This window comes from Ascaphus truei, chromosome 16, assembly GCF_040206685.1.
Source record: "Ascaphus truei isolate aAscTru1 chromosome 16, aAscTru1.hap1, whole genome shotgun sequence".
Classification (NCBI taxonomy): domain Eukaryota; kingdom Metazoa; phylum Chordata; class Amphibia; order Anura; family Ascaphidae; genus Ascaphus; species Ascaphus truei.
In genome coordinates, this window is record NC_134498.1 from 29,080,294 (window position 1) to 29,095,701 (window position 15,408).

A 15,408-nucleotide genomic window follows, 5' to 3' on the forward strand; every position below is an offset into this window, starting at 1 on the left:
AAGACACACAATGCCTAATGGTACTTCCCTATTCCCTGTACAGTTCTCCCTATCGAAAACACCAATGAAATGGGTAAATGAAATAAATATAACCTCACAGGGGATTGCAGCAAAAAGTATGAAACCAACACAGGGGGTCGCAGCAAACAGTCCAAAAAGCAGTCCAGGACTTCCAAGCAAACACTTAATAGGGACCAGAATAAGTCCAATGAACTACTGGGTAAAAGAGTACCCAAGTTTCACATGTATCTCCCTACACGAAGGTCTGATCACTTGCACTGAAAGTCAAAAGGAACCAGCAAGTGTATACGTAGTAATACCAGAGAGACTATACAGACGCAGGTTATGCTGATGCAGACCCTGTGTGTTTGCTCGTGTAGATTCCGAAGTTGCAGTCCTCCTATTCCCTACGTACTCAGTGGTTTAGAACAGTATTTGACATTACACCGATGCATTAAACCTCATTATGTGTTGATAGAGCGCTGGAGAAGTTTGTTATATAGTTCTTCAGTGATGGAATTGTGATTAGATGCTTTCCAAATCTTACAGGTCTTTTCTTGTGTAATGTACGCAATATAAACCGCTCCTTGTTTGTCCACTTACGGCGCAATCATTTTGCGAAATAAACCGGCCTCGTCCTTGGCATTTATATCTAATAAAAGCTGCTAGTAATGTTAGAGATGGTACAAAGTGATTTCCCCGGCCTGCAACTCCAGTATGTGTTTAAGTGGGACTGTTCTTGTAATTAATATGCCATTGTTAAAGTTATTTCTTGTTCCATAAATATAGTTCCATGTTGTACAAACCTTTTTCTGCATGTTGGCATTTCATCATTACGTAAGTATGGAGACTGATTTTCCCAAATCTGAGCACTGTAGTAAAATGTGCCATAGCAGGCATACAGGTACTCCTGCCTTCTGGTCATGATTGATGTTTAAGAAATAAACACCTCTATTTACTTGTTAACTGGTCCTGAATTAAGGAAATGTGTGTGTTGTTTTTTGTTTTTCATTTTAGTTGAGCATACCAATGGCCCACTTACAAATGGCGATGGACGTGACACACCAAAGGCCAAAAAGAAGTTGCTACGTTCAGTCGAAGATAAAAGTCTGGGAGAAGAGGAGGAGAAAATTGAAGAACCCAAAAGGGGTCCCTGTACACCTTCATGTGAGGGTGGAGAGTCCGTGTCAAGTTTAAGTTCAAAGAGCGAGTCAGAGTCTGAGTCCAGTTCAGATTCTGAATCGTCTACCAAATGGGATCAAGATTATGTTGAGGGAGACCATGATTACAGTAAAGTAGCACGGACAAAACTTAAAAGAAAGCTATTTAATAAATCTGGCAACGGGAAGAACAAAGGAAGAGGTCGGGCCCGAGGAAGGGGCAGGGGAAGAGGCCGGGCAAAAGGTTACGGTCGTGGAAAAGGTGGAGGTATCAAAAAAGGTAGAGGTAGAGGTCGAGGCAGAGCAAGAGGTCCATGGAAGAAAGAATCCCCCAGGGGCCCCGGGTTAAAACGTGCACAGCTGACTGATGATGATGATGACGACGATGACGATGAAAGTGATTTTGTAGGGCAATTGAGGAAAAAGGCCAGAATAAACACCAGAAACCAGGGCAGAAGAACTGTGTTGTACAATGATGATGATTCAGACAATGACCATGATAATTTGGTGCAAAGTGATGATCCTTTGAACCTTGGAACATCCAGATCTGGAAGGGTGCGTAAAATGACAGAAAAGGCCAGAGTGAGTCACCTTATGGGATGGAATGGCTGACCGTGACTGGAAATAACTTTTATTTTAAAAAGGGTCTTCTACTGCAGGGATTTTACCAGAACAAATTCCTAGTAGGATATTTGTGGAACTCGCTTTTCATGGTGGTGCTTTTTTTTTGGTGCAGTTGTAAATTTATTACTCGATAACATTTTAAGGCCAAGCCTTACTTTTAAGGTCTTAAGAATTGACTTTACGTCCACAAATCCAACACTACAATTCTAAAGGTGCAGCTTCCAGCTCCATATGAGTGGCATGAACTCTTTTAGCATCATGGTTATAGCTTTTGTGTGTGTATTATAGAATAAGCACCTTTTTATAGAGATTTTATATGGTTTTGTGAATTTTATGCTTCAAATACAGAAAATAATAATTTTTGCACACGATACCAACCCTGATGGCAGCTATAAAATGTTTACAGTTTATAAATTTTTCTGGGGATCTCAGTAATTTAATCTTCCAATGCCAAATGCTCATTATGTGAGTTAAACTAAAGTATATCATTGACTATGGTTTCAATCCACTCTTAAGTGTTTGTTTGGTTAATATGTTTTTTTGGAAATAGGTTTAAAAGTGACATGGTGCTGGTGCCTTTGTAAATATGAATCCGTTTTTCCACTTTGGGGTTAATTCTATATTGTCCAAAACGGACAGTATGGGGTTCGGGCAAGAACCATCCAGACGGACAGTATACTGTAGTATATAAGGCGCTTTGTGTCATAATCTGAGCATTGCCGTTTTTATAGTATAATAACAATGGCAGAATATGCCAAATGTAAGATTTGCCTATATTTAGATCCTCTAAATATCACTGTCTGTAGTATTGGTAATACAGGGTCTTAAATTGAAGCTTTTCCTTAGCAGCTTGCTTGCAATGGACAACATGAAGGGAAAGCAATGCTAGCAGCCCGTGTTTGCTTTGTAGCTGCAAAGCTCGAGCTTTACTGAAATGGATGGGGGATTTGTTACCATGTTCCTGAATGGCAGCATAGCCACAGTAGTATGTTGGCTCTTGTAATCATTTGAATACCAGACAGGAGAAGTTCTGCAAGTGAGAAGAAAAATGTGTTGGAGGATGCTCTTGCTTGAAATGGGGGTAAACAAAAATACCAATTGGGTTATGTACAAAAGTAGCCATAATCCTCATCGGTAGCACAAATGTGAATCTGTTAAATAGACAATGAATGGTTCTGCAATACAAAAATTGCCAAACTGGATTAATTTCACACACCACAAATAGGTTGGTTGTCATTTTGGTTTAATATATTTGTATTATTGTAATTCTAGTCTTAAGAGCTAGGAATGTGCAAAAGTCTGGTCCATTCTGAAACAGGACATCATATTGTAAGCTTTCTCTGAGATATGCCAGTCTTCTATTTGTTAGGTGAACACAGTGGCATAAGACACATCTGTTGTTATTGATTTGCCGAATACGGTGAGGTTTTACATACGAGATAGATTTCACCGGAAGCTACAGTATATCAGTCATTAAAAAATACATTTGGAAACATTAGTTTTATTTGTGCCAAATTTCTCTTTTACAGGAGTTGTTCGCAAAAGTGTGAGTAAGAGGATTTGATACAAGATAATAATGGTACAGAATTGTAAATCGCATTAAAGCATGTTGGCATAGAGGGGACTGGTTCTTTAACAATGGTGTATTCATTCTAAACACAGGGCTAATGGCAATAATGCCCGACTTGCCACTGGTGTTCCCAGAATGTAAGCCCAATTCAGGATTTCCCCAAAAATGATGTTAACTTGCTCCCATTGGTAAAATACAGATAACGGAGTCTGTTCTGCATCCCTCCGAACTTACTGAGATGATTCTGGAATTGTCATTTAATATATACTTTTATTGATCAGTTGTTTTTATTTTTGTTTTAAAGATGTTAAGTGCGTTTGTTTAAGCCTTTCTGCTGTTTTCAGTACCACTATATAGAGGATTCTACGTAACATTTGGTGCTTACATGTGTTCCTTGATTCTTATTCTTATATTGGAGAGGGCTTCCTAACCGGTTCCCCTTTTATGATCAAACCATTTTAATTCCGGCACCACATCACTTACCTTGTCATATCTTCCATTTAAAACCGGCGCTTCGAAGCGTCAATGTGAATACGGTCACTGTACTGTGATAGGTGAAGCCGCCACTATTCCTAACCTGCCTTTGCTACATATGGTTCGTGGCATATAACACTTGAAGCTGGTTTATCCCAGCAAAACAAGGCGGATTGTTGCTATTAATAGTTCAGGTGCTAACACATTATCTCCAAACAATTGTATGTTGTCCCTGTGATATGAGAAAGAAGAACTTGCATTAACCAATCTATTCAAATAGAGAAGCATTATTGGGTTCTTTTTCTACTGCAGTACTTCTGTTATTACCAATGGTTTACCTGCTGCCTGCAATTGTTGCCTATTTCAAACACACAAAGCTAATATTCCATCCATTTTTGCAAAGTTTTTTTTAAGACAGTTTTCATACTCCTTACATTTGCGTTACTTGGAAGCTATTTAGTGCTAAGCAGCCAAACAATAGAAATTTCCACGTTGTTTTTCGTCCTCTGACCTATGAGATAGAATCATTTGGTTCTTGAGTTTTCAGTTAGTCTTTAGTTTGGGCTTTTTAGAACTATTTTCATGCTGCGAGCAAGCAGAACATTTTTATAGTGGCCCAAACATCACTTTGAAATGTTGGCTTATGACAGAAGTATAGTTCATTGTTCAAGTAGCCGTTTATTCCTGGGGAAATGATTTGTTCTAGTTTTGTTACCTTTTAAGGGACAACATGAGTTCTTCTGCGATGCACAGAGTTTTCTAAACTTAACAGGGCCCTGCAAGCTATGCACACCACGATAATATCTATGAAGAACTGTCATGTTGGTATCTTTTAAAATGTAGCACAAACTAAAATGAATGCCTATAAAAGGTAAACATAAATGACCATAGAATAGTTTTCTGCAAGCAACACATTGTACTGCAGCTGAGCATGGAGAATATAATTTATTTGTATTAGCTTTTTTTTTAGTATTATATTTGGGTTTCTATGAATTATATTTTTTTACGAGTGTTTAAGTTTACTATTATGGATTCGTTTTGGGCAAGTGATAATAGCTATTTAATGGGTACTGTTAAACAAAAGCAGCATTGGCATTTTCAGTGGTTATAGCCATTATTTTGTAATTATGCCCAAGTACCACAAACCACTTACCCTAAACTTTGTAAGTATTGTTGGGGAACATTGCCACATTAACGGCTACACACTTGAAGACAGATTTTTCCACTTCCAAGAGAATACTACTTTTGTGTTAAAATGTGGGTTTCATTTTGGTCCACTTCTGGCTCTGTCTAATTATCTGTTAATGATTTAAGATGTAGAATTCTCTGTTTGGGTCTGAATCTGAATATTTACCCTCCAGCTCTGACCATTTCTCCAATTGTAAATCCACACCAGCAAAAAAAAGTTTAGTATTTGTGTTCTGTGGGGGTTAATCATTAAACTACGATAGTGCCGATCAGGACACATCTGCGTAGACACTCCCATTGAATATAATAGGGGTTTCCGTGCAATAGTTCTCCCCATCAGTACTATTGCAGCTTAATACATAACACCCTATATCGTGGGTGGCCAACTCCAGTCCTCAAGGGCCACCAACAGGCCAGGTATTCGGGGTATTCCTGCTTCAGCACAGGTGGTGCAGTCATTATGACTGAGCCACTGATTGAACCACCTGTGCTGAAGCAGGGATATTCTTAAAGCCTGACCTGTTGGTGGCCCTTGAAGACTGGAGTTGGCCACTCCTATCTCATATCTTTGAATGTGTGTTAAGGACTGTTATGTAGAAAATGTGTAACTTTGTAATCTGTTAAGAAAATAATAATAATATAAGTATCTAGTTGAAGTATTTTCTTTTTTTTTATTATCGACTTCATTAAATATTTATCACTTTACAGTAAATGAAGGCATTTGATAATAAGCCTTCATGGCTAAAGCTATTTACCCACAACATAGATTTATAATGTATTTCAACATTTGGGCATCTTTTGGTTCTGATATACAAACTAGAAAATGTCTTAATACTTTACGCTCTGCAATATTCATGTATTTAGTTAGGTACCACTCACTGCTGGAAGTCATACAGGTTCGTTGAATATTCCACTAAAATCATTATCCAAGCAATCCAGCTGCCAACAACAATTCTCCCGATGTTTGTAATGTAAAAGATACAAATGATATGCCAACTACATTGCACAATATTCTGCTCATAAAAGATGTAGGCAGAACGATGAAATTGTTCTGAAAAAGAGGCAAGTGCCCTGAAATGTGAGCACTCGGCCAATATCTGACCTTATAGTGTTTGAGTACATATTACCTTGAGCACACCCCCCTTCCCTCCCTGATGTAGATTACCACGGCATGTTTGGTAGCTCTGGTGAGGTAGGTTTGAGTTGCCACACTTTAATGTATTATCTCTGACAAAGAAAATCTGCCTCGGTCGTTTTCCAATTGGTTATTCAGTAGAACGTTTTCCCGATTCTTTTGCCTGGTACCTACTAGTGTGTGAATTGTAAAATTGCAATACCCGGTCATCTAGTGTTCATGTAATGCAAGGGTGTCATTTGTAATTTAACATGAAGATAGCCATGTGGTTCTGCCATTGGCCCGTTTCTGACCTGAATTGATTCTGGAAGAATACACAAGTAATGATGGTGCACTTTTGAAATGGACCACTTTTTTTTTAATTTTTACATTATCGATTCTCACTATAAAACGACCCTAGTCAAAGGCTTTTAAGTGATCGAAGTATTATTTAATGAATGTGTCTTTATAAACTGGAAAGCGCATTCCGTGCTTGTTTATGGATTCGGTATCCATAATGGATACTGGTTTATGGATATTGGTATAACCTCCTTATGATCCCGCTGAAGTCACCTTGAACCTGTCGTCATAAACCTGTCTGCCAGACCAACTACAAACCACATAAACTCTCCCGTGTCAGATCTTCGTGGTTTACAGACTCTTGGCATTGAAATGGGTAATAGTGTGATGTAAAATGTGACTTGTTTTGCTGAATACATTTTTGTTTTTATACTTTAATTCTCTACAGTTCTTTAAATTAACATATAGGATTGCCTTTTGAAACTGGGCTCCGATGGCGTTTGGGTATTTAAAACATTATTTCCTTGTTATGCTAAGGTTTTCTACTGCTGTTTTTACACGATCATTCTTACAAAGTTTAATAAAAAATAATGCATTAACCTACCACAACTGCATTAAATGGCTTCATCATATGGGTTGGACTTCTGCATAACGTTTTAGGGGGATGCTTTGCCAAGTCTTTACTGTACAGCAGATGTCTCAGGTCCTCTTAAATAAAACTTCAGGGATTTTGTATTGCTATGTTACCATGGCAAACCAAATGTAGTATTTATATGCAATGAGGTGTAGTTTTTGTATTGTAAAAAAATGTACATTTGTAAAAACAAACAAAAAAAAACATTGTTTTCTAGAGTTTTTTTTTGTTCCATTTGCTTTTATGTATTTTCCTTTTGTTTTTTGTTTTGTTTTTTAATGTGGGACTGTCTTCAATAAAGAAAACCTTTTCCTTGGACTTGTTGTTCTTTGTTAAAGATCTGCTGAATTGCTAAGCGCTTTTCTGAAATGCAAAGTCTGTATTACCAGACCACTACCAATATGTTGAAAGTAATATAAAGCGGCAGGTGAATCGTTGCAATACATGGAGATCGTCTTTGTAGCTCACTGGCGAGCCAGCACCAGGAAAAACATGCAGTTTCACTTCCCGAATTCAGAGGTTGCCATGTGTTTTATGAACGTAGTTTGTCATATCAGTGACTAAGGGAGTTTGTAATGACTGTTCTAATGGAACACCTGCCATCAGCAACACTGAAGGGAGCTGTACTTTTCACTCACCAATTGGATCATTGGGAATCTGGGTCAGCTAATTGCTATGAATTAGTGACTCATTTTCCTTGGTGGGTCCGCTAAGTTACAATATACAGAAATACAGGCAGTCCTCAGTTATCCAGCGGATTCCCTTCTGGAAGTAGCGTTTGATAGTGAAACCGTTGGAAAGTGAGTCCCATGTTAGACAGTGGCGGTGAGCGTTGGATAACGCATTCCGGCGTAGAAACACGGCCCTTAGGGTTGCATTGTAAAGCGTTGGATATGCCATTCGTCGTAAAGTGAAACGTTGGATAACAAGGACTACCTGTACAGTTATTTTATGTGTACAAAGATATAACTTGTATTCATGGGTATCCATCTAGCAGTGTAAAAAATCTGCTAGTGTACTTGTATCAATTTTTTTTTGTTTTTTTGTTTTTTTAGAAAAGTCGGGAACGGATGATATTGCAGTGATTGCATGGTGATGTTGCAGTGATTGCATGGTGATGTTGCAGTGATTGCATGGTGATGTTGCAGTGATTGCATGGTGATGTTGCAGTGATTGCATGGTGATGTTGCAGTGATTGCATGGTGATATTGCAGTGATTGCATGGTGATGTTGCAGTGATTGCATGGTGATGTTGCAGTGATTGCATGGTGATATTGCAGTAGCCTCCATATACAATATGCAGTCAAGATATGCTGGTAAAGAGGATACGGGCCAAGCAGAGATTGGCGTAGGCAACACTGCAGGAGGAGGTGCGGCAGTGAAGGCGGGGGGGGCGGCCGGTCGGCGGGGGTCTCCGGTCGTCCAGCCACAGCTGCTCAACTAAAGCTAAGTCAGGTTTAGTTGAAAGTACTTGGAACTGTTAGGAGGTTTTACACTTTTACACTTACACTATGTCACTTCTTACACTTTGTTGACCTGCCAGTGTGAACTACCCTAGTAGTTCGTCGGCGCCTCGAAAAAGGTACCTCATGGAGCTAGCCCATGAGGACCGCTCTCCCCTACAGAGGACAGATCTACAAAGGCCTGGTAGCACAACCCAGTGGTGCCAGGCAACTGTCCAGTCCGTAGGGCCGAAGAGCCGGATCTGGCTCACCCCAGACAAGGCTCTTCCCACTTTGTTTATTTTTTTTGCGCGCTCCCACGCTCCCTCCCTACCCTCCCCCTCCAGGCCACCCCGCCATATCGATGCGCAGAACCCCCATGATAAAAGATCACCCACACCTACTCCATCCGAGGTCCTACAGGCCCATTCCGAGACCACCCAGGTCATACAGATCATGAGGCATCAACAATGTTACACACCAGGAAAATGCGTACACATAATACGACTTAAATGGCGTTAAATATCATCTCTAACAATGTCAACGGCTTTAACAGCCCCATAAAAAGGAAGGCCGCATTCATAGATTACAAAAGGAAAAAAGCAGACGTGCTCCTCTTGCAGGAAACCCACTTCAGTACTAGCAGCTCCCCTAAATATTTAGATAACCACTATAAGCAATTCTACCTAGCGTCTGCCACGGAGAAAAAGAGAGGGGTAGGGATCCTCTTTCATAATAGCGTCCCCTTTACAATGCAGACACTCAGGAGGGATAAGGCAGGCAGATTCCTGATTGTCGTGGGAATTATCCACGAACAACCGATCACCCTGGCAACGCTATATGCTCCTTGTGAGCAAAGTCATGATTTCTTCAGAGACTTCTTCCAAAAATTGTCCCAGATAGCCAAAGGCCACATTATCCTGGCTGGTGACTTTAATCTCACGATGAACCCAAACCTGGATAGGTCGGGCACACCCAGACGTGGGCAGCGCAAGGCAGTAGAGGCTCTAAAGAAGGGACTTAAGAAAAATCAGCTGACTGATATCTGGAGGGAGTTATATCCCACAGAGAGAAATTACACCTTCTATTCCCATCCCCATGACGCATATAGCAGAATCGACTATTTCTTCATCTCTAGTAGACTGGTCCCCTTGGTCTCCTCTACAAGGATCCATGATATTTCGTGGGCTGACCATGCACCTATAGAGCTACGGTGCACTCAAATTCGTTCTGATAGGCCTGGTGCAAACTGGAAGCTTAATGAGTCGCTGGTAAAAAAAATCCCATATGTCTGCGGAGCAGTAAGAGAGGAAATTAACCAATTCTTTAAGATTAATCATGGTTCAGTAAAATCATACTTTACCCTCTGGGAAGCCCATAAGGCAACCATAAGGGGCACATTCATTGGTATAGCAGCGCGCAGAAAACGTGAGAGAAACACCAAATTGGTGACGCTCCAAAATAAACTACATGCCCTCACAACAAGGCACAAAAAACGACCTGACCCGCAGATATTAACGGAAATAAAGAACACCAAAATTGAACTAAACCTTCTGCTGACCTCGCAGGCAGACAAGTCACTGAGTTGGTCAAAGAGGAAATACTATGAAAAGGCAAACAGGCCAGATACTATGCTAGCACGCAAATTACAAACCAAACACTCAAATTATAATATACAGGCAATCCGATTAAAAACTGGGGCCTCTACATCAAATCCGAAAAACATAGTAGAAGAATTCAGATCTTTCTACGAAAACTTATATAATGGAGAGAAAGTGGCACATAATACCAAAACCACAAGGGCCGCAGAAGATTTTCTGACGAGCGCCAACCTGACAGGGCTAGATGAGGTGGACAGAGGGGTGATGGAAGCGGAGGTCACAATGGACGAACTTACCCAGGTCATAACAGACCTCAAGCCTTCAAAGGCCCCAGACCCTGATGGCTACACAGGGCTGTAGTATAAGAAGTTCATTAAGAACCTGGCCCCATGGCTGCTCCGAATGTTTATTGCCGTATTGGCGGGAGCCGCGTTCCCGGAGCAGATGCTTCAAGCGTCTATCTCAGTGATTTATAAGGAATGAAAAGATCCGCAAGATTGCAAAAGTTATCGCCCAATCTCCCTCATTAATACTGATATTAAAATATACGCCAAACTAATAGCCAATAGATTGAGTCACATCCTGCCCAGACTTATACATCCAGATCAAGTCGGCTTTATTAAAGGTAGACAAGATGAGGACAACACCCGACGAATCATTGATCTGCTAGAGATAGCCAATAATAAGAAAATACCAGCTATGATGTTGAGTCTGGATGCAGAAAAAGCTTTTAACAGGATTGACTGGCCTTACTTACGAAAGACGCTTGGGGCGTTTGGCTTTGGGGACAAGGTGAGTGGCGCTATAATGGCGTTGTACTCCGGCCCCGCTGCTAGGGTCATACACCAGGGATTCCCATCAAATACATTTCAAATTAAAAGCGGTACACAACAGGGGCGCCCATTATCTCCCCTTTTATTCGCCCTGTGTATGGAACCACTAGCAGCGCAGATCCGCAACAACCCGGATATCTCAGGGATCAATATAGACTCAAAATCCCATAAGGTTGCCCTGTATGCTGATGACATCTTATTGATGGTCTCTAGACCCCTTACCTCTCTGCCGAACCTATTTGACCTGCTGAATAAATTTAATAGGTTATCTGGATTTAAAATTAATCAAACCAAATCAGAGGCCTTGAATATCAGCCTCCCAAAAGCAACAGAAAAACTACTGAGTCTGAACTTCAATTTCAATTGGCAACCAAAACATATTAAGTATCTAGGAGTTCATATCACTAAAGAATATAAGGGCATCTACGAAGCAAATTATCCCAAACTGATTTGAACCCTAAAAGATGATCTGAGAAAGTGGATGCCATATAGGATCTCCTGGATTGGTAGGATACATAGTGTAAAGATGAATCTCCTCCCCCGTATCCTATACCTTTTTCAGACTCTACCAGTGCCACTGAGACTGAAGGAAATACTCTCACTCCAGTCTGAAATCTCCAATTTTGTATGGGGCGGGAAAAAATCGAGAGTAAACAAGACAATTATGAGAAAGACAATTCGGACAGGGGGACTAGCGGTACCTTGCCTGGTACCTTACTACAAGGCGGCGCAAATGTGTCAACTCACACAATGGCAGATCAACCCAGCATTGAAAAGATGGGTGGATCTGGAGACATCAGTCTGCTCCCCATTGGAGTTAGACAATATATTATGGTTACCTAAAACAGCCGTTAAATGGACTAACCGGCCGCTTTCCTCGATGATCAACTCATTGGCGATTTGGGGGGCCGCTAAATTTAAATATGCCCTAACATCCAAACATTCGCTGATATCCCCGCTATGGGGTAACCCCGACTTTGCACGAGGATTACCAGAACACACCTCAGAAATTTGGAAACAAAATAGATATAATCGACTGAGAGATCTGGAGGGGATACCAAATAAAATTAAATCATTTGAACAAATTAGATCTGAGAAAAACATCCCACATTCTGAATTTTTCCGGAACCTCCAGCTCAGGGCGTACTTTAACAAGAACACGCCATACCCACCATTAACTACATTCGAAAAGCTCTGTCTGACTGAAACAGACACACGGGGACTTATATCGCAGATTTATGGAGAAATAGTGGGTTCTGGGAACACACGACAAGAGCAAAAACTGGCATACAGAATTAAGTGGGAGACTGATCTGGGAGAAGTCCTGGAAGAGGAGGACTGGTCGGCCATATTTGAGGCGGCAGTCAAAAACTCTATCTGCACGACTTTGAAGGAAAACGCATATAAAGTAATGATGAGATGGTACCTCACCCCTCTGAAATTATCAAGGTTTGGGCCAGGATACTCCCCGCTGTGTCCAAAACCGTGTGGAGCATCGACCGACCTGTTGCATATGCTGTGGTCTTGCTCCCGTATCTCACCCATTTGGGAAGAAATTAGAAATTGGATCCAGAAGATTTTTGATCTCCCAATTCCCCCGGACCCGTGGCTGTTCCTCCTGAATAGACCATGGCCGGGACTCTCTAAAACTGGTAATAAATTAGTTGCACATTTCGCAACGGCAACGCGGTGCGAGATCGCAGCTATGTGGAAACAACCCGAAACCCCAAATATCCCCAAGATTAGAAATCGAATGTGGTACATATGCCAGATGGAGAAATTAACGAGTTTGCTTAATGACACTGGTGATAAATATCTAAAAGTCTGGTCGCCTTGGTTGGAACAGACCGATATCCCGGGGATAGAGGTCACCACAATCTGGCAATAATAGTTCAAAATGCGTTTCCATTCGAAGGACGGGAACATTGCAGCACACATCCCGGGCACACACAGGGAAGCAATAAGACATAAGAGACCTAAGAGATACGCCAACGAGAGCTGAGGGATGATGCAAATCATGATCTGAATACTAATTTTTAGCCTAAAAGCCGGAGAGGACCGCATTCGCGGGGCCACCACCCCCCTATCCTCCCCCCCTCCCCCCCCCCCCCTAGCCTCACTTTTATTTTATTTCTCCCATAGCGCAGCACCTTAATTGTACCACACAATGCAAAACCGGAGTTATGTTACGGTCCAGACTGAAAAGGTACTCTCGGGAGTACTTTGGTATCGCACGGGAATGTTATGTTTGAGAGACTCATTTGATGTGTACTGTGATACTTTATGTATTGAAAACTCTTTCAATAAACTCAAAGTTGAAAAAAAAAAAAAGATATGCTGGTAAAACAATTATGGATTGGGTGCTTCAATCAACAAGACATTAGCATTGCCCGACGTTTGTCTTAAATGTTTTAGCTATCGCCAAGGTTTGACACATGGAATGCTATAATTGAAAACACAGGGCAGGTAGCGCTAACTAAATATACAAAATACAAACCCTTATATGAGAAATGGCCCTCACATAGGGGGCTGCCTAAATACTAAAACTGACCCCCTGGTCAGATAGGAACACAGAAAAGAATGTAGTATTAACAAGGCGCCAGTAGGTAAAGGATATAATCACACCAATAGGAAGACCAGGAATGGATTCCAGACCGAAGGGATGTGCTTGATAGAAATAAAAAAGAAAGAAACACAAAACATAGTATAATACTGTAAATGCAATGGACAAACAACATATACTATACACACCTACTAAATTAATAAATATCAGCTGAGATCATGGGTGAAGTGGCATTTAAAAAACATTTACTAAAACTTATTAAAAACAATGGACATAAGAATAATAAAAAATAAAGAATAGTATAACATGTAGTAAGGACATTAATATAGGCCTGGCACTCTGCAACACCAGGTGAACTGCCCACTCACCGGACGAAAGATATATAAGGGCGGTGGATAAATCTGAGAGTATCCCCTCTCTACTGCTTGCACAGCTGCTGCACCGGAACAGATCCTTGGGTTGATGGTTGCACACGCCAGCCTGCGTGTGTTCACTCTCCCTTGGTGCTCGATTATGCCGTGCAGCTAGTAGCAGATTCACCGCAACAGATTCGTGGAGATATTTCAATGAACTTCAGCTGATAAACAGCTGATTCGTCTCGGCAATGGGAAACAGCTCTGGCGTAGCGATGCAGGTCCTGCAAAGTTTACCCTACGCGTTTCGAAAGCGGGCTGCTTTCTTCTTCAGGGGTTCTAAAATAGTGTCCCATAACGTCCTTTTTTATAGGAGTCCAAATGAGTCCAAATTACACCCTAATTAAATTGCAGTGCGCATGTGCGCAAGAAGAAAGCAGCCCGCTTTCGAAACGCGTAGGGTGAACTTTGCAGGACCTGCATCGCTACGCCAGAGCTGTTTCCCATTGCCGAGACGAATCAGCTGTTTATCAGCTGAAGTTCATTGAAATATCTCCACGAATCTGTTGCGGTGAATCTGCTACTAGCTGCACGGCATAATCGAGCGCCAAGGGAGAGTGAACACACGCAGGCTGGCGTGTGCAACCATCAACCCAAGGATCTGTTCCGGTGCAGCAGCTGTGCAAGCAGTAGAGAGGGGATACTCTCAGATTTATCCACCGCCCTTATATATCTTTCGTCCGGTGAGTGGGCAGTTCACCTGGTGTTGCAGAGTGCCAGGCCTATATTAATGTCCTTACTACATGTTATACTATTCTTTATTTTTTATTATTCTTATGTCCAGTGTTTTTAATAAGTTTTATTAAATGTTTTTTAAATGCCACTTCACCCATGATCTCAGCTGATATTTATTAATTTAGTAGGTGTGTATAGTATATGTTGTTTGTCCATTGCATTTACAGTATTATACTATGTTTTGTGTTTCTTTTTTATTTCTATCAAGCACATCCCTTCGGTCTGGAATCCATTCCTGGTCTTCCTATTGGTGTGATTATATCCTTTACCTACTGGCGCCTTGTTAATACTATATTCTTTTCTACATGGAATGCTATAGTTTCAATATGCTTGATCTGTTCAATCACTGCAATATCACTATGCAATCCCTGCAATATCACTATGCAATCCCTGCAATATCACTATGCAATCCCTGCAATATCACTATGCAATCCCTGCAATATCACTATGCAATCACTGCAATATCACTATGCAATCCCTGCAATATCACTATGCAATCCCTGCAATATCACTATGCAATCACTGCAATATCACTATGCAATCACTGCAATATCCCTATGCAATCCCTGCAATATCACTATGCAATCAATGCAATATCACTATGCAATCCCTGCAATATCACTATGCAATCCCTGCAATATCACTATGCATTCATGGCTTCTGTCCTACACCCACTGTCACTCCTACCAACCATTGTGGCCAAGCACTGCCATCTACTGCACTTATTCCCTCACCTGCTGTCTCTGTAAATCTCCCA

General features: G+C 41.1%; 1 protein-coding gene across 2 annotated transcripts in view; it reads left to right on the plus strand.

Annotated features, from left to right (window-relative positions):
- Window positions 1-7,382, plus strand: part of LOC142467335 (bromodomain and WD repeat-containing protein 3-like) — a 48,179-nt gene extending 40,797 nt beyond the window's left edge. For both annotated transcript variants that reach the window (XM_075572893.1, XM_075572894.1), the window contains exon 30: window positions 1,018-7,382. In XM_075572893.1, the coding sequence (XP_075429008.1) occupies window positions 1,018-1,772 (755 nt within the window). In that variant the 3' untranslated portion in view covers window positions 1,773-7,382. The remainder of the gene's footprint in view (window positions 1-1,017) is intronic.
- Window positions 7,383-15,408: the final 8,026 nt, after the last annotated feature.